Below are 26263 nucleotides of genomic sequence, written 5' to 3'. Positions count from 1 at the left end.
TGCAAGCTTTCATTTTTGCTATATATATATTTTAAGATCATGACTTGGCATGGGAATTTTCCCATTGTAAATATTAACCCATTTTTTGCGGAGGTCTCTGAGTTAGGAGAGACAACAGAGAAGTTAAAGAGCTGCAAATAGTTTGATAAATTGGGTATTGTTAATAGCCAGTAAATAGGTTAAATTTCATTGATATTAGCTCATTGTTTTTTTAAAATTAGCTGTTAATTGGCTAATTTGTGATATAATTTTTATGGCTGAAGGAGTCAGTCTGCCTGATAGATAAGGACAGAAAAGAAGATGGCTGTAGCATAGGAGACAGAGATGTTTTTTTTAGCCTGGGGTCTATTCTACCCCTAGCTATGCTTCTGGAGGAAGGAGTGGGAGAGATGGAACTCTGCCTGATGAGCTTCTCCTTCGTTATGCACTGGTAGATGCCACACAACACTTTATACAACAAAGTTTGTATCACACTAACTGAATCAAAAAAATCTTTCGTGAGACAAAATCAAAAGATGTTTACATAGCAAGAGAGTTGGCAAATGGTAACTATTGACTTTGTGCCTGACAGACAGAACTTTGAAGTGAGGAGAGGAAACTAAAGATGTAAACCTTACTCAGATGTAAGCCCTGTGCCTTTAGAAAAGGGAATGGGAGACTGGAACTGCAGCTGCTGTAAACTATAGAGCTATCTCATATCCCATGTTTTCTTACTCAAATGTAAGTTGCATTTTGTTTAATGGGTTTTGCTCTCTATTAAATCAGAACAAATTGCAGCCTCCATTTGCAATCCATATCCCTCATAATAGAAATTGTGCTTGCTTACAAGTACCCTCCGTGCACCCACACTCTTCCATGGTCTTTCAGGCCCAAATGCAATGGGGAGGATGCGGTGCCTGCCACCAGCAAAGATGCCCCATATTGTACTGGTTCTGTATTGCTTTATGAAGCATCAGAGCCTTATTGTATTGCTAGATAAATCCTCCCGGTCTCAGGCCCTCTCCTCATCTGGATTTGGTCCTAAATGGCCAAAAGAAAGTGTGGGTGGATGAAAGGTAAGTTCTAAGCAAGCACAATTTATGACATTGCACAACATCATTACTGATCTTGGGGCACACCTGTTAAGGTCTTCGCTTCCAGTTTCCTTTCTTTGTGGAGCTTGTGCCAAACATGACAGAGACTTAACTCTGGTCTTAAAATAGCAGGGTTTTTTGATAATTGACTAACACTTTAAGTGAGCCTTGCTGAGAACCTAAATAAAGGTACACAGCTGATTTACATAAGGAATTATTTTGCTGTGATAATAATGCAAAGCAACACAACTAGAGTTTCCTTTTGTAGAGTGGGTAGGCTTTGAGACAGACATGGGGCATCTCTACACCAGCCTAAAATCCTGCATTCAAAATGGGGCCTTCTGTTTCTGTTTTAAATGCAGGATCACCCTTTTTCACCCACTTCCTTTCCCCCCTCCCCTTTCCCCCTCCTTCTCCCCGTATCTGAGTGTTCTGTTATCTTTCATTGATCTTGCTCCTCTTCTTGCCACTTTTACTGTTTTCACAAAGAAAACTGAAGCAGAACACAATGGGGTAATTTGATCACTTTATTATCTGCGAGCTATTTAAAAACAGAACAAAGGACATTTCGTTCAGGAGATGCCTTGGAGGATCACAGCATCATGTAAAGAGCCCGCAAACTTCCATGAAGAAGCAATCTCAATCGCACGATAAAAGCTCTGTGTGAAGAAAGCCATGGTGAATGACTGAAGATCACATCTTTCCATGTTTTGGCATAACCCACACTTGAAAGTTTTCCAGGATGTGGTGAACAGAAATCTCAGCATATGACAGAGACAGACAAGACCACTACTTCACAACAGCTAATAAGGCACCATATCAATGATAGTGTGAATCTGCTCTCAGTACTCTATATACAGTAGATTAAATCTCTACTACATTATTTTTATGTAAGTTAAAGGATGTAACCTACTTTTGTACTTCCAGTGGCAGTTTCTGTGGCGTTGGTGTGTGTTTGTGTTTTTTTCCTTCCTTAAGCTCTTAATAGCTTTCTTCTAGTCATGGCAAGTAGACTGCTGTGTGGCTTGTTTGTAACTGCATGACATTTCAGTCCACTTCAATATAATTTCAGAGGCCTGGAAAACTGGTTGCTTTTCCTTGTAGCAAACAAGTCACATGTGACCCACTCATCACTAAGGGCTGAAAAAGGGAGGAAAGCTGCCATCACAAACTGGGAAGTTGTATGAATTGGCCCTTAGTTTTGGTGAAAAATTAGGGTAATTTAGGGCATAGTCTTATGAAGATAGTCGTCAGCCTCCGAACTTGGAGGCTGACAACTATGCAATGTAGGGTGGCTGGAGCACAGAAGTGATCCTTGCCTTCGTGCTCCGGCTGCCCTGAATTTTTGGCTAGAGAGGAGATTTTGCCTGTCTAGCCAAGGACCTTTGTAGTGGGAGGGGTAGAGGTTGCACAGTGCATAGGAAGTTGCGTAACACAGCTTCCGTGGTCTCCTCCCCTCCCTGATTCCAGGACTACCCCCTTTTCCCTGTCTCCACATGCCATTTCTGAGTGCAGAAAGAACTGTGCCAGCTATGAGGGGGCAGGGAGTTCTGGGCTCCAAGGCAGAGCCCAGAAACAAAAAAAAATTATGTCCCCCAGATGTTGTCTAGAGGATATAGGAGTGCTCCCTTTGGATGCAATCCTATTCATGTTTAGACAGAAAAAAGTTCTACAACTCCCAGCTGTGGTAGCTGGGAAATGCAACGAGGATTGAACCCTCAGTTTAACTAGGTTGTGGCACAGCTTTATTTGAGAGAGGGCTCAGCTGTGCTGTCAAGTAACAATAGATGGATAGAGCCTGCTTCTAGGTCATCAGAGTGCTTTGGACACCAGCTGGCAATAACTTCTGTCATCTCTCTCAATCAGAAGTCAGGACTGTGGTTGGCAGCCAGGCAGAGCAGCACCAGGGCTAGTAGATCAGAGGAATGGTGTAGGTGTTGATTTCAGCAAGGCTTCCTGAGAAGGTCTCCCATAATATTCTTATTGGCAAACTGATAAAATATGGGCTAAATGATGCTACTGTTTGATGGATTGCCAGCTGTTTGATGGACCATACCAAAAGGGTGCTAAGAACATAAGAAGAACTGGATCCATGCTGGATCAAACCAAGGGTCCATCTAATCCAGCATTCTGTTCACAGTGGCCAACCAGCTATCGACCCACAAGCAGGGCATGAGCACAACAGCACCCTCCCGCCCATGTTCCCCAGCAACTGGTGTACATAGGTATCCTGCCTCTGGTGCTGGAGGTAGCACATAACCATCAAGACTAGTAGCCACTGATAGCCTTTTCCTCTTGGAATTTGTCCAACCCCCTTTTAAAGCCATCCAAATTGGTGGCCGTCACTACATCCTGTGGTAGCGAATTCCATAGATTACTATGCGCTGTGTGAAGAAGTACTTCCTTTTATCTGTCCTGAATCTCCCACCAATCAGCTTCATAGGATGACCCCAGGTTCTACTATTTTAAGAAAGGGAGAAAAATGTCTCCCTATTCATATTCTCCACACTATGCATAATTTTGTACACCTCTGTCATGTCTGCCCTTACCCTCCTTTTTTCCAAGCTAAACAATCCTGGCTGTTGTAACCTTCTCTCATAGCGGAGATGCTCCAGCTCCTTCATCATTTCAGTTTCCCTTTTCTGCACTTTTTCCAGCTATACAATATCTTTTTTTTTAGGCGTGGTGACCAGAAGTATACACAGTATTCCAAGTGTGGTGGCACCATAGATTTGTATAGGGGCAGTATGATACTTACACAGTTTTATTCTCAATTTCTTTTCTAATTATGCCTAACATGGAGTTTACCTTTTTTACAGCGGCTGCACATTGGGTTGACATCTTCACTGAGCTGTCCACCACAACCCCAAGATCTCTCTCCTGGTCGGTCACCACTAGCTCAGATCCCATCAGGCTATACTTGAAGTTGGGACTTTTTGCCCCAACGTGCATCACTTTGCACTTGCTTACATGGAACCATATTTGCCATTTAGATGCCCATTCTCCCAGTTTGGAGAGATCCTTTTGCAGCACTTCACAATCCCTTTTTGTTTTAACCACCCTAAATAATTTGGTGCCATCTGCAAACTTGGCCACTTCACTGCTCACTCCTAATTCCAGATAATTTATGAACAGGGTGAAAAGCACTGGTCCTAATTTATTTATTTATTTAATTTAATTTATTTATTGCATTTATATCCCGCCTTTTCCTCCAAGGAACTCAAGGCAGCGTACATGATCCTCCTCCTTCCTCTATTTTATCCTCACAACAACAACCCTGTGAGGTGGGTTGGGCTGAGAGTCTGTGACTGGCCCAAAGTCACCCAGTGAGCTTCCATGGCCGAGTGGGGACTAGAACCCGGACCTCCCGATTCCCAGTCCAGCACTCTAGCCACTACACCACACTGGCTCCTCTAATACAGATTCCTGTGGGACCCCACTATTTACTTCCCTCCATTCAGAGAATTTACCATTTATTCCTATCCTCTGCTTTCTGTTCTTTAAGCAGTTACTGATCCATAAGAGGGCCTGTCCTCTTATTCCATGACTGATAAGTTTGCTTAGGGGTCTTTGGTGAGAGACTTTGTCAAAAGCCTTTTGGAAGTCCAAGTAAACAATGTGTACCGCTACAAATAACCCCTGTCTACATGTTTATTGACACTCTAAAAGAACTCTAAAAGGTTAGTGAGACAGGACTTACTTTTGTGAAAGCCATGTTGATTTTTTTCAGCAGGGCTTGTCCTTCTATATGCTTACTAATTTTATCTTTAATGCCTTCAACCAATTTACCCAGAACAGACGTTAAGCTAATGTGTTCATTAATGGCTCCTAAACACCCCAGAGAGAAGTGACAAGTCAGGCACCACAGGGTTTTGTCTGAGTTCCATTATTGTTTTTAACATCTTTGTGAACAAGATGGACAAAGGACTAGAGGGGATGCTCATCAAATTTGCAGATGACACAACACTGGGAGGGGGTAGCAAATACTTTAGAAGACAGAAATAGTATTCAAGATTACCTTGACAGGATGGAAAACCAGCCCAAAACTAACAAAATGAATTTCAACCTAGATAAATGTAAAGTTCTGTATTTAGGTAGAAAAATCAGATTCACAAATAAAGGGTGGGCAACTCCTGACTTGATAGCAGTACATTTGAAAAGATTGTAGGAATTTTAGTAGAACACAAGCTAAACATGAGTCAGCAGTGCAATGTTGCACATAAAAAAGTGAATGCAATTCTAGACTGCATCAAAAAAAGTATAGTGTCGAGATCATGAGAAGTAACAGTACCACTCTGTTCTGCTTTGGTCAGATCTCCTATGGAGTACTGTGTCCAGTTCTGGGCCCCATAATTTAAGGAGGATCTTGACAACCTGAAAGGTGTGCAGAGCAAGGCAACAAAGATGAGGAGGGTCCCAAAGACCAAGTCCTATGAGGAAAGGTTGAAGGAATTAGATATGTTTTGCCTGGAGAAGAGACATTTAAGAGACAATGTGACAGCCGTCGTCAAATATTTGAATGGCTGTCATGTAAATGGGGGGCAAATTTGTTTTATATTGCTCCAGAAGGTAGGATCTGAACCAGTTGGTTCAAATTATAATAAAAGGGGTTTGGACTAAAAATTAGGAAGAATTTGCAGATGGTATGAGTTGTTTCACAGTGGTATAGACTTCCTCAGATGGTAGTGAACTCTCCTTCACTAGGGGTTTTTAAGCCAAGGCTAGATGGCTGTCTGGGATGCTGCAGCTGATTTCCTGCATTGTGGTATGGGGTTGGACTAGACTACCTTTGCAATCCACTTTACCCTCTCTCCATTCTATGCTTGTACATTATCTACCAAGTTGAGAGCCCCGATTCTGACCACCTAGGGTGTTTCTAGACAGAGGGCTCCCAGCACTACCAATCAAAAAGGTGTTGTGCAGCTCTTCTATCTTTCCTTAATTAAAGTTTTTTTTTCTGGTAAGGAAAGCCTGAAGTAGTGGTGGGAAAGCACAGCAGAATTACAGATGGAAAACCAGGATATCTTGAGTCCCTGTAAAATTCTATGAACGAGGAAGGGTGATTGCACAATAAAACCACTGGTCTGGAAGCAGCTGTAGGCACGCAACAACTATAGGCACAAGACATAAGCTAGAACCTACATATCTTTCGTCGTTTTGTGTGGTCATACCTCTCTATTCAAGGAGATCTGTAACGACTAAAACCAATTTGAATTTGTTCCAGCAGCAGGCATTTGGAACACTTAGTTTGCAGTTAATAAAGAGTTCCACGGTCCTTTATCTTAAAATTTTAGTTTTAATTAACTTTGAGAGCAATTATGTGCAGAACACGCCCTTCTGAGAGATAAGAGCCATATAGCTTATATATCGCAAAGCGTTACAGCTGGAGAAAACAGAGTACAGGAAAGTGGGGGGAGAGGGACATCGGACGAGGGACGGTCTCCAGCGCAGCTCCCACCGATTTCGAAGCCAACGCAAACGTTTGCTGCTGCTAAAGTCAAGTGTGTGCTTGCCTGGGGAAGCAGCAGCTTCCAGTGCCACCAAAGCTGCTGAATAGCAATGAAGCCTGCCTTTCCCAGTCTGAATGCAACTATTAATAGCGCTGCCAGAGCCCCCGCTCTTTCCGTCACGTGAAGAGAAGCGGGCAGGAAAGTGTGTGAGCTGGAAGAGGAGGAGGCGGCCGCCGCCTGTGCATTCTCCTCCTCCTCGTCGTCACATTCCTGCAATGCCCAGATAGAGGACAGAGAAAGCTCGCGCTTTTTCTTCATCCCAGGCGCTGTTCCATTCCTGGGGCGGCAGTGGCCACTATCGCTCTTTCGCCTCTCTCACCACCATCACCACCCCGCTTCCCTCCCATTGTGCGCTCTGGAAACCAATCTCAGCTTAATAAGCTCAATGCACCCCTCCCACCCCTGGCATTTGTATTCCCAACTCGCTCTGCTAGCGGAATGGATGTGTGTGTGTGTGAGAGAGTGTGAGTAGCGGCGCGCGTGCGAGAGCGCGCGCGGGAGCTCAGAAGGGTGGGCCTGCGGGTGCTCGTGCCTTTCCGGACCCCCCCTCCCCCACTGAACGGTTCCCAGTCGCCCACGGAGACTAGTGGGGCGCTTCTTGGTGTGACCCCAAGTTACTCTTCCCGCTGTCTCAGTGCGGGGCCCGAAGGCGTTAGGCGAGCCCGCGGGGAAGGATATGCTAGCGGCTTGGGGCCCCTTCCTTGTTACTTCTCTCCAGCCATGTGGTGCTTGCACTGTAACTCGGACAGGACTCAGTCCCTGCTGGAGCTGGAGCTTGACAGCTGGTAAGCCATTACCGTCTATTGGAAGCAGCGTGGGTTTTCCTAAAGCAAACGAGTCAGTCTTGAGGGGAAGGAATTTTTTGTGCCTTGTGTTTCAGTCTCAAATCTCAGGACAGCTTTGTTTAGTTCTGACCACTGATTCTGTGTGATTGTGGAAGAAAGAGAGACAGAGCGTGTGTCTAAGCAAGCAAAATGATCTGATGCACATATAATACTAATCTGGTGACACAAAGGGTTTACAGTGTTCAGTCTTGCTGACTTTTTTTTTTTTTTTACTGTAAATGGTAAATCATTTTCTGCAGAAATGAAATCTAGTGAATAGCCCAAACATCAGTGGAGAAAAGACAGCTTTTCCTCACACAAACCTACACATACTATAAAGGCAGAATATTTAAAGGCATAAAAAATCTACAGTGTGTATTGCCCTGTCTTTTCTCTGCACCATTGTGTGCACACAAGGATTCAGTTTGAATATTGCACAGTGTAATAAGTCCTGTTGCAAAGTTTTAAATATTTTGTAAATGTATCTTGATTATAGTCAACTGTAGCTTTGTTTCTAGTATATCTCTTGGGGGCACTTTTATATTCCATAGCCCATTGACTTGTTTTTCAAAAGCAAAACACTGCTGCAATGCCATCTGTCCTTCACAGAATTCAAATTAACAGCTTAGTCATTTGAACCTGGAATCAAAAGTTGTTTAACTTCGTAGCCATGCTATTTAAATAGGAGCTTGTCTCTTTTTAAGTTACATTTGTTCCAGGTATTTGCAGTTTCTCATAGCCTCTCCTCTCTGCTGTATTTTTCTCTCACACATTTTCTTACGCGTTTTCATTATTCATTAAAAAAAAAGGTAACTGCAAGTCTCTTTCTGTTTCAAAAGCTGCAATTCTAAGCACACTTACTTGAAAGTAAATTTCACTTAAATCAGTGGGGCTTGTTACTGAGTAAACAGAGTTAAGATTATTTTGCACAGTTTTTGGTCTTTGTTACCAGACATCTAGGAAAAACTATTGCACATGGTGTTAAACACTGCTGCTTTTATTTTGAAGGAAAAGCAGGCACAGCCGGAAGGATTTGGTTCACTGGGCAGAATTCCCACCACTATACTGCTGCTCAGAGGAAGAATTCAGGTGTGCAAGCAGGAGGATGAGGTTGCTGCTCTTGCCTTTACCAACCCTGTATGCTTTACTGCCCAGACAGAGAGAAGGGGATTGAGTGGGCTGAAGTGGCCGCACAGGCTCTGTCTGTCTTGTCACCACCACATGGCCAAGCCATCCTTCCATAGTATCTAGAGCCCCCAGAAGTATGCCACCCAGAGAGAGGTGAAGGAGAGGAAGCAGTGGCTGCTTCTTGCAGTAGCAGCTGCTTCCTCCACACAATCACGCACTTTTCCCTTCTTCTGTGGCTTGGACAAGTGATGGCTGCCACTCCCTTTGATTGCTCGTGTGCCCTTTCCCTCGGCAAAGCTCTGCCTGTTTGCACACTCTGTTTATCAGGATGTTGCAGTGAGAAGGATTGTGCTTAGGGGGGCCATCCAGAGGGAGGGAGCCATCCACCTTTGGCCATCCACCTTTGCCTGCGCATTTGCACTCTCCCTTAGCAGTGTGGAGGACTGGGCTAGTTAAAGTCACTACCCACCACCATGCTACTCAGAGGAAGAGCACAGGTGAGTGAGAGGATGAGGTGGCTGCTCTTTCAGTGACCAACCTTCCATGCTGCCCAGTCGCAGTGTTAGGTACTCTTATTCAAATACATGTTTAACGTCATATATAGCGACTACAATTCTGCACTGAGTTACAAATTCTGAGGGCCATGACTTCAGTTGAACTAAGCATGCTTCGCTGGGTTCGTAATTGAAATTAGTGCTGGGTAGAAAATGCCCCTCCTCACAAGGACACACAAGGAAAGAGGAGTGGAGGAAGATCTGGTTTTCAAGGTCAGAACAAGGTGTTGAGCTATAGGTGGACATTTAAATGCACTTTGAGTTATGGTGATCTTCCCTTCCTGGTGTTTTTGTTTCAGTAGCAATTGGTGGCTGTTTCGCAAATCAACGTTTTCCTTCTGTAGTCCCAGAGCTACAGGCAGTTGTGTGCGTGGGGTGGGGAGAAGCAAGCTCCTTGCAACTGGCTGCTCCTTTTCAGCAAGCTCCTTGCAACTGGCTGCTCCTTTACAGCCTGATGGATGGGCCAGGTTAGTCACCCCTTAGCTTGATGTTCTCCATGGGAAACAGTGGGGGAGCATCCCAGTGGTACTTAGCCTCCTTTCTAAAAAGGGGACCTCCTCACCTTTCAAAAAAGATTTTTTTTTATAATGGTGGCTTACAAATATCAATCAAATGCAATGTATAAAATTACAATGGCATTAAAACTACATAGTATATAAGAAGCCTGGTAAATAAGTTTTTCTTCTGGTTCCAAAGATATAAAACAGGCAAGTGCCACCCAAACCTCCCTGAGAGAGGGAGCTAAAACTGTAAGAAAATAGACTCAATTATATTAATTGGATTGCAACGATGCAAGAGTGGCATATTCTCTGTAGATAAAGACATTTTAAAGGCTTCAAAATATAATATATTGTGATCCATAAAGCAAATGTAATGATCACACATCTATTTCCATAAAGTGTACTGAACTTTGTATTGGAAAGCAGCTTAAGTGGGCTCTAGGAAACTTAAATAGTTTTTGAAAACTGATAGCTCTTATAAATAGAAATACAGTATTTTTGTTCAGTAATTGTTGCATAGAAGGATCCTGCCTGCTCTTCAGCTGTGCTGTGGTGCAATCAGCGGCTTGTGCCCCAACAGTTAAAGCAGCATCCTATATCACGCAAGAAGGATAGAGCCATGCAGTTCTGCCTGTTTGCCATTTTTTTAAAGAACTACCCGAATTCTTCTTTCATTAATACTATTTCACAGGCATGAGGAAGCCAGATTATTTCAGCATTCCTTAGGATGCAGGTCAGGGCATAGCTAGTAGTATTCCCTGGGAGGGGAAACTCTGCCACTGGGCCTAATCCTGCCTGTGGAAATTCTCCATCCTGCCCATAGAGCCTCCTTGGATTTCTCCAAGAACTGCCACCTGGAGGAATCCACACTGTTATCTCCAATCTGAGACTGGAAATAATAGGGGAGATGCAGGTGGTGGGGGCTCAGACAGTGTTGGGAGGAGCACCTGCTCTTCCCCGTGCCAGCAGAGCCCATCCACACAGAGCACACCGCCACATGGGGACAACACTACATGCTACATGAAGCCTGGGACTCAGACATACACTAGGAGGAATTCTCCATGCTGAGAAAGGCCTGAAGTTCCTATTCAAACAGGGAAAGGCAAACTGGATGGGGTGCTGATATAGGTGTGGCCATGCCTGCTGGCAGCATCAGGCGTGAGCTGCATGACAACTTGAAGAAAACGTCATTGACCACATATATTTGGTACTGAGTTAAGTGGGTTGTTTACTTCCTCAGACCACCCCAAGGTAGATTTTGAAGAGCACCTGTGGCCTCAACTGTTCCTGCTTAAAGGCTTTTTTCCTAGTCAGAAACCTTGCTAGGTGTTGTGCTTGTTTTGAAAGGGCTCAAATACATTTGTCTTTTTAAGCTGATGACCTTTAACTAGAACAAAGTGTAAGAATCTGTGAGGTAAAGGATATGTACTCTCAGTTTGTTTTTGATGTGAGCACTTTAAAGAAGCAAAAGCCAGAACTAAACTAGTTGAAATGCAGACAGGTTCCAGACATTCACACTAATACAAGGCCTCATAAAAGGCAAAATAAAACTACATCTAAACTTTTTGGAAATTTCACATGTACAACTGAGTCTGAGCTTTGTAAGTAGGAGTAATCTCTTTAGACAGAAGTTATGTTGAAGTGTGCTTAAAAGTATAGCCTGTAGCTGTAATAGCTAGGTTGTGATGATCCTGCAAGTTAAGGAGGGTTATACTAGGTCATTACATCTGCGGGAGTATTCTGAGACAAAGCTTCCATAACCAATGCAGTGATTCATTTAGCAGAAATCTCCCCTTTGAGTTAGAAGTTCCTAATGCAGTTCACTTTTATGCTTCCTCTTGGAAGGGTCTGTCATTCATATTATTCCTGCTCAAGATTTGACCATTCTTTCTGTAAAGGTAGGAACCTGAAATCCTGGAAATGCATTAAATGCTAGCTCATAATTACTTTTCTGTTGTCCCTAATATTTTCTGTAGTGTAAATCTAGGATAGATTTTATTTCAATCCCAAATCTGTTTTATGGTGTTCTAGTATGACATTAAAGAACTATAGTAGTGCTCATAAACATAGCATACCCCTTCAGTATTGTTGTATCCACAAGAGAATCTTGGTTAATGCAGATATGCCAGTAATGCTGTACTCTGGCTCTGCTGTTCTGCCCTTTTTCCTTAGAAAACACCATGATTGTGAAACAGTGTGACATCAGTTTTAGAGGATGGTCTTTTCCCAGTTGTAGCAATTGCTCTTTTCTTGACAAGAGAGTGCTTGAGCAATCAGCACACTTTATTTTCAATTATACCAGGGGAAAAGGTTTTCTGTGATGGTTTTGAGGATGGAATGAAATTCTTCTAGCTGCTAAAAGCTAACTATAGCCTCTCTGTCTTTTCTTTGATATGTTGGAATAAAACAGTTTCTCTGAATAGGCAAGAAAAATTGCAAAATTATTGCACCTGTCCCTGTTACTGAAATATGAAGCATGGTTAATTTAAGTTTGTAGCCATTATGTATCAGTATTTGCTCCGGGTACCAAGGTGCCAAAAAGTGCAGAAACCGATCATAGAATAGTAGGGTTGGGAGGGGCCTACAAGGCCATTGAGTCCAACCCCCTGCTCAATGCAGGAATCCAAGTCAGAGCATCCCTGACAGATGGCTGTCCAGCCTCGCCTTGAACGCCTCCAGTGTGGGACAGCCCACCACCTCCCTAGGTAATTGGTTCCAGTGTCGTATTGCTCTAACACTCAGGAAGTTTTTCCTGATGTTCAGCCAGAATCTGGCTTCCTGTAACTTGAGCCCATTATTCCGTGTCCTGCACCCTGGCATGATCAAGAAGAGATCCTGGCCTTCCTCTCTGTGACAACCTTTCAAGTACTTGAAGAGCACCATCATATCTCCCCTCAGTCTTCTCTTCTCAAGGCTAAACATGCCCAGTTCTTTCAGTCTCTCCTCAGAGGGTTTTGTTTCCGGTCCCCTGATCATCTTTGTTGCCCTCCTCTGCACCCTCTCCAGTTTGTCTGCATCCTTCTTCAAGTGTGGTGCCCAGAACTGGACACAGTACTCCAGATGAGGCCTAACCAGTGCTGAGGAGAGGGGAACTAGTACTTCCCGGGATTTGGAAGCTATGCTTCTATTAATGCGGCCCAAAAGAGTATTTGCCTTTTTTGCAGCCACATCACACTGTTGGTTCAAACGTTTTTTGAGTCATTCTGAAGACAATACATTTAAACACATGGAAGACAATATTCAGTCATGGTTCGCAACCTAATTTGTTAACCATATATTTTTATTAGCAACACTAAGAACTCCATTAGTGTTCTGTCACACACTAGTTAACCAAAAGATAGAACCCAAGGAAGGACTATAATAAAGAATCTGGCTTGATTCTCTGTTGCTTTTGTGGAGTTCTGTGGGATCAAGTAAATTCATAGCTGCAATGTGCTTCAGTGTGGATGCTGGGAGCACCAAGGGTAGGGTGCAAGTTTAGCCCACCTTACCTGGTTTTCCTGAGTACGCTCCTTCATTTTATGAATGGGAAAGTGTCTTCCATTCAATTTTATGAGGGGGAGAGTAAACATAGTTTACTTAACTATGTTACGACGAGGGGAGACTGCAGGGATTCCATATATAACCCACTCCTCAGGTTCTTGCAATATATTTGCTCTCCCTCCACCATGGCATTTCGCTTGCCATATATGTAAAAGCCAATTTTATGGCACTGTTGTCCTTGGACATTTTTGCACCTGAAATGAAAAACAAAAATGTCGCCACCTGCTCAGGACTGAAGCTCTTTTCATTAATGACACCAGATAAAGAATGAACGTAAGAAAAAATGGGGCTGCTTCTGGGATCTGCTGCAACAGGGTTTACATTGCTTCATGGTAAAGCTGGCCTCTGTTCCCTGACTTGTACTTCCCTGACTTGTTCATGCTGGAACAGTAGTGTGGTGTGTTGGATTAGGTATTTGACCAGTAAAAAACAAACAAACTGGTCAGCTTGACTGATCAAATAATGTCAAATCATCAAGTTTAAAGCATTAACTTCATTAAAAGAACATTTCATTGTTCAATTATTTTTGTTATTAGAGCAGCAAAAATATTTTAATGATCAACATGATTTATACTTATGCTAATGTTTTAACTATTATTGTGAAATGATGAAATTATTTTTAAATTTTAAATTGAAAAAGCTGTAATGAATTATTATAACTTTTAACAATGCTGGGTAAGGTTTCTATATATGTGAAAAATTCACAGTTCTTTTTCGCTTTTATTCTGGAACACCAGTGTAAGCCTACAATTAGTTACAGAGTTTTAAAAAAAGGATATTAAAGAAATAAAGTAGAATAAGAGTGACTGTTAAAAAGCTTGTGTCAGTTTTAAAGGCATTTATGCTAAGTAGGCAGTGGGCCAATTTTTCAACCCCTCGTCCAGGGAGGGGTTACTTCCTGGATCCTGCAGCAAACAAGCAAGAGTCGGAGTCACAGGCAGTCCTAGGCAGTGACCTTTGTCTCTGATGATTCCTTGTATTGCTGTTTGCAAATGTCTGCAGTTATCGGTGGCTAGTAACATAACTTCACTATGCTGCTGGTTTTGCACCTGACTGCTGCACGGCTAGGGAAAAGCAGCCTTTACTTCTGCCCCTGTACGATAAAAAAGGGGATAAGCTGCCACCTCCACAGTGGCATTTTTGGCTTATGAAATATTTGGCTATATTTGATCACAGTAAAATAATAGGCAATCAGTTGAACAGCAAATTGACATTTGACAAATCAATTGACTGGTGTGGTGCCTTCTAAGGAGTGTATAAAGTAAGATGTGTTTTTCTCTATAGTTTATATCGTTGTTTGTAAGAATGCAGAAGATTGTTTTAAAAATGAGTACATTCTGTCTGTCTTCTGTTTTTAAAGTGCATTATTTCTACGTGTTCTATCCAATATTAGCTCCACTTATAGTAGACCCATTGAAATGAATGGGACTTAAGTTAGACTAACATAAGTCAAAACTCTGACTGCAATTCTATGCATACTTATTTGGGAGTAAGTTGCACTTAACTCAGTGGGATTCATATACATAGGATTAAGATGTATGGATTGTATTGCAGTGACTGCTTCTGTAAAGTGTTAATTGTGCTATATGACTTCATCCGGTATAACGTTTATTGTTGCATGAGGCTGCTAGTATGTTTGTAGTCTGCTGATTTGTTATTTATACTTCAGGCTGTGAATATAGGGTTACTTGAAGGAGGCATACAGTTTTCTCAAATTGTTCCCAGCTGTTTCTACTGTACCTTATTAGCATTCGTTTCATATAGCTGAGGAGAAAATACTTTCAGCTTGAATCAAGTGGCAGAATTCATCAACTTTATTTGATTTATATCCTGGTGTAATTGTATTGTCTGAAAGGTACCTCAACACATGAAACATTAAATGACAATTAATTAAGGTTTAAAGAAATAAGTCTTTAAAGTACACTAAATGGATCAACTATAAAAAGGATATTATGTCAAGGTCTTAAGAGAGCCACAGAGGTAGAAGCCAGTGCTTAGCTTCCTACAGAGACTAAATGCCAGCAAATTGAATGTTCTGTTGACAAGGATGTCATCCAATGTTGCCTCCCGCTCTGATTGGCTCACACACCCGCTAAGTTCACAGTCAGGTGGAAATATAGTGTTGGCTGGTAGGAGAGAATGGATTATTCCACTGTAGTGTGGTGCCTCAGCTGTGCATGGAGAATTGGAGATCATCTGCTTTCTCAGCTTCAAATAAGCCAAATAATTCTCCTTAGGTCCAGGGGATGCGCTGTGTGTGTGTGTGTGTGTGTGTGTGAGAGAGAGAGAGAGAGAGAGAGAGAGAGCACTGCTACATTTGCCACAAAAGCAAGTCCTTCAATGGAAATTGTTTTGCCAGTTTAAATAACTAGAGGTTATAATAATAGTACAGGCTCCTAACTCATAGAACCCAAATGAGCTATATATGAAAAGATTATGCTCTGAAAGAGTTGGAAAACCTTTGCTATTAAATTATGATAATACCTAGTAATGCAGTGCTTTTTTCCTATGTACTCAAAGCAATTGCCATGCATTACATTGTGCTCTTTTTGGCGCCAGGTGAAGACCTTATTTTCTGAAGCATTTTAGCCTTTCAGTTTCTGTTGTTTCAAATCTGTTACTGTATTTTGAATCTTTGCACTGCTGCGAGGCTTTATTTTGGGTTTTATTTTTATTTTATATTTGTTATACATTTTAAAACTTCTATGTTGTATTTTATCATGTTGTATTTTATGTTTTTAATTGTTGTGAACCGCCCAGGGAGCTTTAGCTATTGAGTGGTATAGAAATGTAATAAATATATAAAGTTAGGCCACCATTTTTATCCCTATAGTATTGGAGACGGGGAAAGGAAAACTGACGGAAAATTGACTTGCATAAGACAGTCCAGTGAACTGGTCTGCATGACACAACGGCCCACTGTGGGTTAATTTACCCATGGGGGCTGTCACCCACAGACGCCATTTTTGTGCAGTGCCTGTGGCCACTTAGCTTGCCATGGGTTGTCATGTCGTGTGAACCCAGGTGGTGGGGTTGTTTGGGTTAGATAACCCTAAAACAAACCATGGGTTATATTCATTTTAATCTTTGCTTGGTCTTTACAAAATTACCAATGGTTTGCTCCTTGCTTTTCTGTGTTGTGGACAAAACCAACACCTTGAATTTGGCCCGGAAAACAACTGGTAACCAGTGCAACTCCTTCAGCGCTGGAGTGATTTGATCTCGCTGGTGGCTGCCTTTAATCAGGTGAGCCGCCGCATTCTGTACCAGCTGCAGCTTCCGAACCGTCTTCAAGGGTAACCCCACATAGAACATATTGTTGTTGTTGTTGTTCAGTCATTAAGTCGTGTCCGACTCTTCGTGACCCCATGGACCATAGCACCCCAGGCCTTCCTGTCCTCCGCTCTCTCCCAGAGTGTGCTCACATTCATATTCATTGCATCGGTGATGCTATCTAGCCATCTCATCTTCTGCCATCCCCTTCTCCTTTTGCCTTCAACCTTTCCCAGCATCAGGGTCTTTTCCAGGGAGTTTTCTCTTCGCATTAGGTGGCCAAAATATTTGAGCTTCAGCTTGAGTATCTGTCCTTCCAATGAGCAGTCAGGGTTGATTTCCTTTAGGATGGACTGATTTGACCTCCTTGCAGTCCAGGGGACTCGTAAGAGTCTTCTCCAGCACCACAGTTCGAAGGCATCAATTCTTCAGCGCTCAGCCTTCCTTATAGTCCAGCTCTCACAGCCATACATTACTACTGGGAAAACCATAGCTTTGATTAGACGGAGCTTTGTCGGCAAGGTGATGTCTCTGCGTCTTACTATGCTGTCTAGGTGTGCCATAGCTTTCCTCCCAAGGAGCAAGCGTCTTTTAATTTCATGACTACAGTCACCGTCTGCAGTGATCTTGGAGCCCAAGGAAATAAAATCTGTCACTGCTTCCATTTCTTCCCCTTCTATATGCCAGGAAGTGATGGGCCCAGATGCCGTGATCTTTGTTTTTTTAATGTTGAGTTTCAAACCAGCATTTGCACTCTCCACTTTCACCCTCAACAAGAGGCTCTTTAGATCCTCTTCGCTTTCTGCCATTAGGGTGGCATCGTCTGCGTATCTGAGGTTGTTGATAATGATAATCCCGGCAACCTTAATTCCAACCTGTGATTCATCCAACCTTGCGTTTCTCATGATGTACTCTGCATATAAATTAAATAAGCAGGGTGACAATATACAGCCTTGTCGTACTCCTTTCCCAATTTTAAACCAATTGGTTGTTCCATGTCCGATTCTTACTGTTGCTTCTTGACCCTCATACAGGTTTCTCAGGAGACAGGTAAGGTGGTCTGGTACTCCCATCTCTTTCAGAATTTGCCACAGTTTGTTGTGATCCACACAATCAAAGGCTTTAGCGTAGTCAATGAAGCAGAAAGAGACGTTTTTCTGGAATTCTCTTGCTTTCTCCATGATGCAGCGAACGTTGGCGATTTGATCTCTAGTTCCTCTGCCTCTTCGAAACCCAGCTTGTACTTTCAGTAGTTCTCGGTTCACATACTGCTGAAGCCTAGCTTGTAGGATTTTGAGCATAACCTTGCTGGCATGTGAAATGAGCGCAGTTGTGCAGTAGTTTGAACCCTCTTTGGCATTGTCCTTCTTTGGAATTGGAATGTAAACTGACCTTTTCCAGTCTTGTGGCCACTGTTGAGTGTTCCAAATTTGTTGGCATATTGAGTGCAGCACTTTAACAGCACCATCTTTTAGGATTTTAAATAGCTCAGCTGGAATACTGTATCTCCGCTAGCTTTGTTGTTACTAATGCTTCCTAAGGCCCACTTGACTTCACTCTCTAGGATGTTTGGCTCAAGTTCAGTGACCGCACTATCGTGGCTATCAGGGACATTCAGATCTTTCCTGTATAGTTCTTCTGTGTATTCTTGCCACCTCTTCTTAATCTCATCTGCTTCTGTTAGATCCCTGCCTTCTTTGTCCTTTATCATGCCCGTCTTTGCACAAAACGTTCCCTTGAGATCTCTGATTTTCTTGAAAAGATCTCTGGTCTTTCCCATTCTATTGTTTTCCACAGTTTCTTTGCATTGTTCATTTAAGAAGGCCTTCTTGTCTCTCCTTGCTATGCTCTGGAACTCTGCATTCATTGGATATATCTTCCCCTTTCTCCCTTGCTTTTCGCTTCCATTCTTTCCTCAGCTACTTGTAAAGCCTCATCAGACAGCCACTTGGCTTTCTTGCATTTCTTTTTCTTTGGGATGGATTTAGTTGCTGCCTCCTGAACAATGTTACGGACCTCCGTCCATAGTTCCTCAGGCACTCTGTCTATCAGGTCTAATCCCTGAAATCTATTTCTCACCTCCACTGTATATTCATGAGGGATATGATTGAGGTCATACCTGAATGGTTTAGTGGTTTTCCCTACGTTCTTCAATTTAAGCTGAAATTTTGCAAGAAGCAGCTCATGATCTGAGCCACAGTCAGCTCCAGGTCTTGTTTTTACTGACTGTATAGAGCTTCTCCATCTTTGGCTGCAAAATACATAATCAATCTGATGTCGATATTGACCATCTGGTGATGTCCATGTGTAGAGTCACCTCTGGTGCTGTTGGAAAAGAGTGTTTGCTATGATCAGCGTGTTCTCTTGGCAAAACTATTAGCCTTTGTCCTGCTTCGTTTTGTACACCAAGGCCATGCTTGTCTGTTGTCCCGGTGATTTCTTGACTTCCTACTTTAGCATTCCAATCCCCTATGATGAAGAGGACATCTTTTTTTGGTGTTAGTTCTAGAAGGTGTTGTAGGTCTTCATAGAACCGATCAACCTCAGCTTTTTTGGCCTCAGTGGTTGAGGCCTAGACTTGAATTACTGTGATGTTGAATGGTTTGCCTTGGATTCGTACTGAGATCATTCTATCGTTTTTGAGATTGTACCCCAGTACTGCTTTTCCCACCCTTTTGTTGACTATGAGTGCTACTCCATTTCTTCTAAGGGATTCTTGCTCACAGTAGTGGATATAATGGTCACCTGAATTAAATTCGCCCATGCTTGTCCATTTTAGTTCACTGATTCCCAAGATGTTGATGTTCAATCTTGCCATCTCACGTTTGACCACCTCCAGTTTACCTTGATTCACTGATCTTTCATTTCAGGTTCCTAAACAATATTGTTCTTTACAGCATCGGACTTTCTTTTCACCACCAGACACATCCACAGCTGAGTGTCCTTTCGGCTTTGGCCCAGCCGCTTCACTCTTTCTGGTGCTACTTGGAAATTCCCTCTGCTCTTCCCCAGTAGTATATTGGACACCTTCCGACCTGAGGGGCTCATCTTCCGGCGTCATATCTTTTAGCCTTGTGATACGTTCCATGGGGTTTTCTTGGTACGAATACTGGAGTGGGTTGCCATTTACTTCTCCAGTGGACCATCTTTTGTCAGAACTCTCCGCCATGACCTGTCCGTCTTGGGTGGCCCTGCACGGCATAGTTTATGGCTTCACTGAGTTACGCAAGCCCCTTCGCCACAACAAGGCAGTGATCCATGAAGGGGATAGAACACATTACAGTAGTCTAAACGAGAGGAGACCAGGGCATGTACTACCAATGGGAGCAGATGGTCGGGAAGGTAGGGGCGCAGCTGCTGTATCAGATGGAGTTGGTACAGCGCTGTCCAGCTCACAGCTAACACCTGAGCCTCCATGGACAGCTGGGAGTCTAAAATTGACTACTTAGCTGTAGTGCAACCCCACAATAGCTTGTTCAGAGAAGGCTGTCATTGTACTGAGGAAGCCTGTACTGTACTGGCCGACTTTGCTTTTTCATGGAGAAGTGGCTAAAAAAGGGAAATGGGGGTAGGGCTATAAGTCCTTGGAAGTTTGCTGGAATGGGGCAAAATTGCACAGGTGTGGTGCCGTCATGGGGAGCCTTCAGAAGCTGTAGTGAATAATTGCACAATTTTGCTTCCTCATGGAAAAGTGAGCAGTTCTTTCCCTATTCCCCTGTTTCCCCCTATTTCCCAAGTTGCACAGTTTCGAAGTAGCAGTCGGGAAATCCTGTCGTTGCGTAACTTTATGGTAGCTGGGTAGTGCGATAGCGTGAGGCTGTCAATGTACTAGGGGAAAGCTGTCATTTTTTAACTGTAGCATGGTATCAGGGAAGGCTGTGTTTGTTTGGCGGCGGTTGTCCCTGGGCTGCTAGTCAGATCTTGGAAAAAGGGCTCTGCAGGCTGGAGCAGAGCGTCCACAGCGGTTTTGGCTGCTCTTGCTAGCCAACTCTCTAGGCAATCAGAATAAGCTATGGTGAGCTTCAGATGACACAACAACCCACGGTGGCTTAAATAACCCTTAGTGCACACCGTGGGTTATCAGAGTGGGCTATTTCAGCCAAATAAGCCACTGTGTATTAAAAAATTCTTGACAACACAATAACCAAAAATAGGTTAAATAAGCCACCCTGGCTTATTTAACCCATCGTAGGTTATCATGATATCTGAAACCAGTCATCGTCTAATTATAACATGGTGAGACTGGCATTATATGTTATGATGGTTGGTAGTCATGTGGTTAAGTGGGGGCTATTTCAGGCATTCTCTGCACAATATCTGTAATGTGTGGCTAACCTGAGCCAAGGTTAGCCTTACCTCGTGAATTTTTCTTTCTATAAATTTTCCTGGTCATTAAACTCATTTAGACTTGTATTCATAGAATCATAGGGTTGGAAGGGCCCTACAAGACTATCAAGTCCAATCCCCTGCTCATTGAAGGAAGCCTGATTCCCAAGCATTCTCCCATCCAAGTACTAACCAGGGCTGACCCTGCTTAGCTTCCGAGATCAGGCACAGTATATTAAAGGAAGTTAGTCCCCTAACATGGTTGCAGCAAAAAGCCCTTCTCTGAGAAAGTTCAAATGTATAAAAAGTGCTTGTACTGCTGTGCTGGAATTCGTTAAGTGGAGATTATAGGAAAGGCTGATAGCTTGTCAGAAAGTTGACAAGTTTGCTTCTTACTGGGTGGAAAGTGTTGGTACTGCTAGCCAGGAAGATTCCTAAAAGGAAAATTCATAAGGCTTACCCAGTGTTTCTATTTCTCACCCGCTTCAATTAGTGGAAAGCACCATGAATACAATCCCATATGCTCCGAAGGATGGGTGATGACTACAGAGTGGCCGTCTTGAGGCCTGCAGCAAGCTAAGTTAATATGAAATAATGAATGAAAACTGTAAACTTCATTGACATTGGTTTCTGTTTACTTCTGCTGCTTAAGTGATTTACCCCCCCAAGTTCAGCTATCTTGGAAGCTTCTAAGTATAATAACAGCTGCTTCTGCAGCTGTCATGCTATTTGTTCCAAGATACTTCAACTGAGTTTGTTGGCCACTGACTTCACAGTGGTTTCCTTGAACTGTACCAGGTGAGAGGTCTTGAATCTATTTCAAAATCAGTATTTAGAAACAATAGGGCATTTTGAGGAGAATAGAATACTGTTTGGAAACTTCTGGTATTTGTTTGGCGGGCAGTGCCAAAATAAGTTGTGACTCTGGGCATTGTAGTACTGTAGCACCATCGTTGCAGGCAGATATGCCAGAACAAATGTTTGGTATGTCTTTGACCAGCACTTCTTTAGTTTGAGCAGGTAGTGACTTTTCTGTGAATAGATTTTTGCTTTCCAGGCAGTTCTCCTTGTTGCACAACATATGCATGATAATTCAGAGAAGAAACTTGGCTTCTTTCCTGAGCATTTCAGTCAATTTACATTATCTCAGTCAGCTGTGGAGTATTAAAAACTTTAAGATACCCGAACTTGGAATAAAGAAGAGTGCTACTGCAGACTTCACTGACAATATAAGTTACATAGAACAGCCATTCACAAATTGGGGATTAGGCAGTCTGCCTTCAGCAATTGTGATCCCATGTGTTCCTACCATGTTTTTTCCTACTGCTTTACACTCATACTTTTCTATCTATCTCTCACCATTCCCCAAAAGATTACCTTTCTCCAGGCTGGAGAATATGATGTACCTGCCAAGTGGGCTGAGAAAAGAGTAACTATAGGATTAAGGAAAGGAGGCCTTCGGAACTGTAATGTGGAATAGAAAATGAAGAGTTTGGGGTGTTTTGTTTTAGGAAAGGGACATCTAGATGCATAGGTTTAAGGGTTTTGATATTTAGATTCCTGTGTGGGGAGAGTTAGTAACAAAGGCACCTGGGCAGGAGTTTGGGGTGGAGGCATATTTGGATGTTTATAGAAGATTATGAAGAATGGAGCCTCTGCTTCATTCATCTTTATGATAACAAAACTCTGATGTTACCCTATACAATGGATTCTTTAAAAAACAACCCTTCATAAATGGGCTTACCCTAGGATCCTGTTCAGAACTTGTGTGACAAATTCCTGAGATGCCCAGACCAGGTAAAGCTGAAGGTTTTGAAATATGTGAATAGAAATATAGCGGTGACTGAAGCATTGAAACAAGACTGAAAAGTATTATTTATGATGCTCTGATACTCTGTCATTTTTTATGACAAGTCTTCATTACAACAGTGTTTTAAGATTGATGAGGAAGAAAATGGGATAAGGGTGAGCAGTGGGGTTGTTGGAACAGAACTTCTGTAGGTAAATGGCCTTTGACTAGAATCAGGCCTCAGACTTATGCTGCAGCTCTACGCACATGTTGAGCTTGTTGAGCAAGCTCATTGAGCTTGGGAAGACTCACTTTTGAATAAGCATACATTGGATAGGACCATTAGATATGTACAGCACTATAAGATGATGTTGGTCAGTACAATTTAGTTATCTATATTGGTATTATCACATGGCAAAATGGGACTAAAGAAGTCTGAACTCTGTTCTCTTTCCTGTGACCTGCATTTATTATAATGCTGCACTATCTTTAAATGTATGAATTTGGCTTATCAAGACCAATCCAAAAACCCATTGTTCCAGTACTGAAGTGAGTAAGATAGGGCATACCATCAGCTAGTCCAATGGAATACTTAAGCTTAGTGTATGTTGTAGCATTACATGATAATTTTAGGGAAATATTCCAGCACAAATGTTTAGTAAGATTAAATATTGGCAATCTTTGATAGAAACATTATTGACCTGTGTATAGTAACTTTAAAAATAAAAGTAAACGTTTGTATTTTTCTGCAGTTTTCAAGCAGCATAAAAATAACCATAGTGGCAATCCTGTTTGACAAGCTTTGTAAAGAAAAACACAGGAACAAACTGTTTGTCAATTATATATATAAAAATAGACTTTCTAGGATGAACCTTTATCATACTAAGCTTTTGATTTGTTTTCTCCTCAGAGTTTATCATGATCACTTTGCAGATACAAAGACTTTTTAACCAGTGCTTTCTCCTGTAATCTGAATACAGCTTTTAATGGCTTGATCAAGATCCTTATTTCAACTACCTGTACGGCAGTTGCCTACAGAGTATGAGAATTTTGGATCTACCACTGAAGGTAGTAATTGCGTAGAATGCACACACTTCATCTAGCAATTTAAAGAGAAAGAATGGCTCTAGTGATTTGCTAAGCTTTTTATATGTAATCATTAATTGGCAAATATAACAGGCACGAAGTTTGTAATTCACTGTAAATATTTTTGCTGGTCAGCTTTGTTTAGATTTCCTTTCAGAAAACTTTTGATCTTCTATAGAGCGTCAAAGAACAGAGTTAGTTCAAACTCATGGAAAGGTTTTCTCTGTACAACAGGATCTAAAATCCTAAAACATTTTAGAAAGCAAGAAATTTAGGCACATAAATGATTCAGTAGGTTTTGTTTTTTATTTCAGGTTTTGCAGAGTACATGGAGTCTTGACATCCATGTCTGGCAAGTGGAGTTAAACCACAGCCATCCTTTAAAAATGGTCTGGTTCCTACAGAACAGAATGTGAATACTATCACATATAATCATTTAGCCCTATTGTAGAGGGCTTTCAGTAGCTGCAGTGGAAGCAGAAGCTTGACTCACTGCAGGTAAAGAACTATGAAACAGCAGTGATTGTGCGAACTGGGTCATAAACTCATTTAATCATCAGCAAGTAGGAAACTGTTTTTAAGAGAGAATAATATAACTTCTTTATCTCATATAAAACAGGTGGTTTGCCTCTGGTAGCCTGGAGTTATATGGTGTTCACATCCTGAGTCCCCAAGCTGGAATATCAGATGAGTTTTATTTTTAATCAGCTGCTGTTTACATATTGGTAGTTTTGTTTGATCAGAAAATAGCAGTTATCTTTGTCCTTCTCTGTGGCAGTTAGAGAAGCATCCCCCTTGAGTTAGTTGACCCTTATATTACTGCCTTTCTGATGAGACAAACAGATGATCTCATTTGCACATATGCTGCTTCAGTTAATGTATTGCAATTTAAAAGGATATGCTGGATGAATATTTACAAGTAACATATTTGGATTACATGTAAGAAATCCTAGTCTTTGTTGAGAAATTGAGAGAGGTTTTTGTGTCTATGGCACTGAAGGAGGCTGTGGTATGGTTCTCATTTTAAAAAAACACAAACTTTATAACCTTCTGATGGAAATGCTTTGTGAAGCAATTTGGGCAAAATCCGCATTTTCACAGAATCGAATTAGCTCTTTCCACGGTACACGCAGTGCTGTATTCCTCTGCTTTTGCAGTGTAGACGGGAACTGAAGCCGCATTAGGTGGGGTGGGCAAGTTCCACCACAAGTAGAAATGAACGTCAGCAATTGCGTAGGTGTGGGGCAGCCAATGAGTGGAGGCCTGCTCCCCCCCACACACAAACATGGGCTCAGTGAAGTGCTTCTGAGTACATGTTCATGGAAATCATCTGCCCTGGCGTCCACCCTTTCTTAGCTGCACAGCGTTGAATCAACAGGCATCCACCATTTCTCAGCTGTGCTCCTTTGTAGCTGCACAGCTTCAAAACAGCAGGACTGGCTTCCCCCCCACTCCCAAGCCCAATGACTATTTAAAGTGAGAGGCAGCAACTAAGCTAGCGTTTCTCAGCTGTGCTCCTTTGTAGCTGCACAGCTTTAAAACAGCAGGGCTGGCAAAGTGGAACTGAAGGCAATGACTTACTTCCTGGTAGCCATGTTTACCCCGTTCCTCTCCTCATGCCCCCGCCCCATGCTACTTTCCCTTCCTCCAGTCAGCGCCACTTCCACCAGCCCGCACCAAATTCAGCTGAGTTCACATGGACTTCCAAACAGCACTGAAGTCTCTGTGACAGGAAAATCTGACACAAAATTAGTTTGAAAAAAACCCGGATTTAGGGCAAGAAATGCTGGGCTAGTTACGGAGAACAGTGTGTGTCATCTGACACTATCAATGTGGGGGTGGAGTAGAACCAAAGTAAAAGCCCCATGTAGATGGGGCCCAGTATTCTTTTTTCAGGCAAAGTGTGAGCATGTGGTGGCAACAGTTTCCAGGTGAAACTAATTATAGACTTTTTTCAGTCTGGCTTTTCACCTGATTTGGGGGCAACTGACCTGGTCCCTCTAGTGTAAGGATGTTGAATTTCAGCCTGCAAGCCAAATCCCATTTTGGGAAAGCTCTTGGGGGCCATATTCCAATGGTGGGTGGGACCTAATGCAAAGGGGGTGAGGTCAAAATACCAGCATATATTTGGTTAAAGCACTTACTCCTAAGCCTTCGGAGATGCATTTCAATCTTTTAGAATGGGGAAGAAATTATTCAATACTTGTGAAACCACTAAATGATAGGAAGTTTTTTCGGGGCGGGGGGGAACAGGAATCATCTAGTGATGTAGGGAAGGAGATATGGCTATCTGGGCATTCCAGGTGGGCTGAATTTGGCTCCTGGACCTGAGGGTCAATACCCTGCCCTAGTGGATGACTTGCACTGGGAGATAGGCAGGGGACTGAAACCCTGTTGATTCTCCTGTATCTCTCAGCAGCATTTTTTTACCATCAATGATGGTATCCTTCTGGGACACCTTGCAGGGATGGGTGTAGGCTATACAGTGTTTAGTTAGTTATGCTCATTCTGAGGCTGTAGGACCCAGAAGGTGGTGCTGAAGGACTACTCCTCCATTTGTCTGATGGCCTATGAGGTTTTGCAGCATTCCATCTTGTTTCCCATGCTGTTTAACATCTGTATGAAACTACTGAACTGTGGAGTTATCAAAATGCAGA

At 42.5% G+C, this 26263-nt stretch overlaps 1 protein-coding gene across 4 annotated transcripts in view; it reads left to right on the top strand.

The window, feature by feature from the left end:
* IQSEC1 (IQ motif and Sec7 domain ArfGEF 1) overlaps positions 1 to 26263 on the top strand; it is a 576206-nt gene that overhangs the window by 480534 nt on the left and 69409 nt on the right. The window contains exon 1 of one of the 4 annotated variants that reach the window (XM_084839951.1): positions 7022 to 7368. The exons of the other annotated variants lie outside the window; for them this stretch is intronic. Coding sequence (XP_084696077.1) covers positions 7304 to 7368 — 65 coding nt within the window. The 5' untranslated portion in view covers positions 7022 to 7303. Of the gene's footprint in view, positions 1 to 7021; positions 7369 to 26263 lie in introns of those variants that run through there. 4 annotated transcript variants of the gene reach the window in all.

This window comes from Heloderma suspectum, chromosome 2 (genome assembly GCF_057233095.1).
Source record: "Heloderma suspectum isolate Gila_16-S chromosome 2, 16-S_ref, whole genome shotgun sequence".
Classification (NCBI taxonomy): Eukaryota; Metazoa; Chordata; class Lepidosauria; order Squamata; family Helodermatidae; genus Heloderma; species Heloderma suspectum.
Note: the sequence above shows the minus strand (reverse complement) of the source record. Positions and strands in the feature narration are given on the sequence as shown.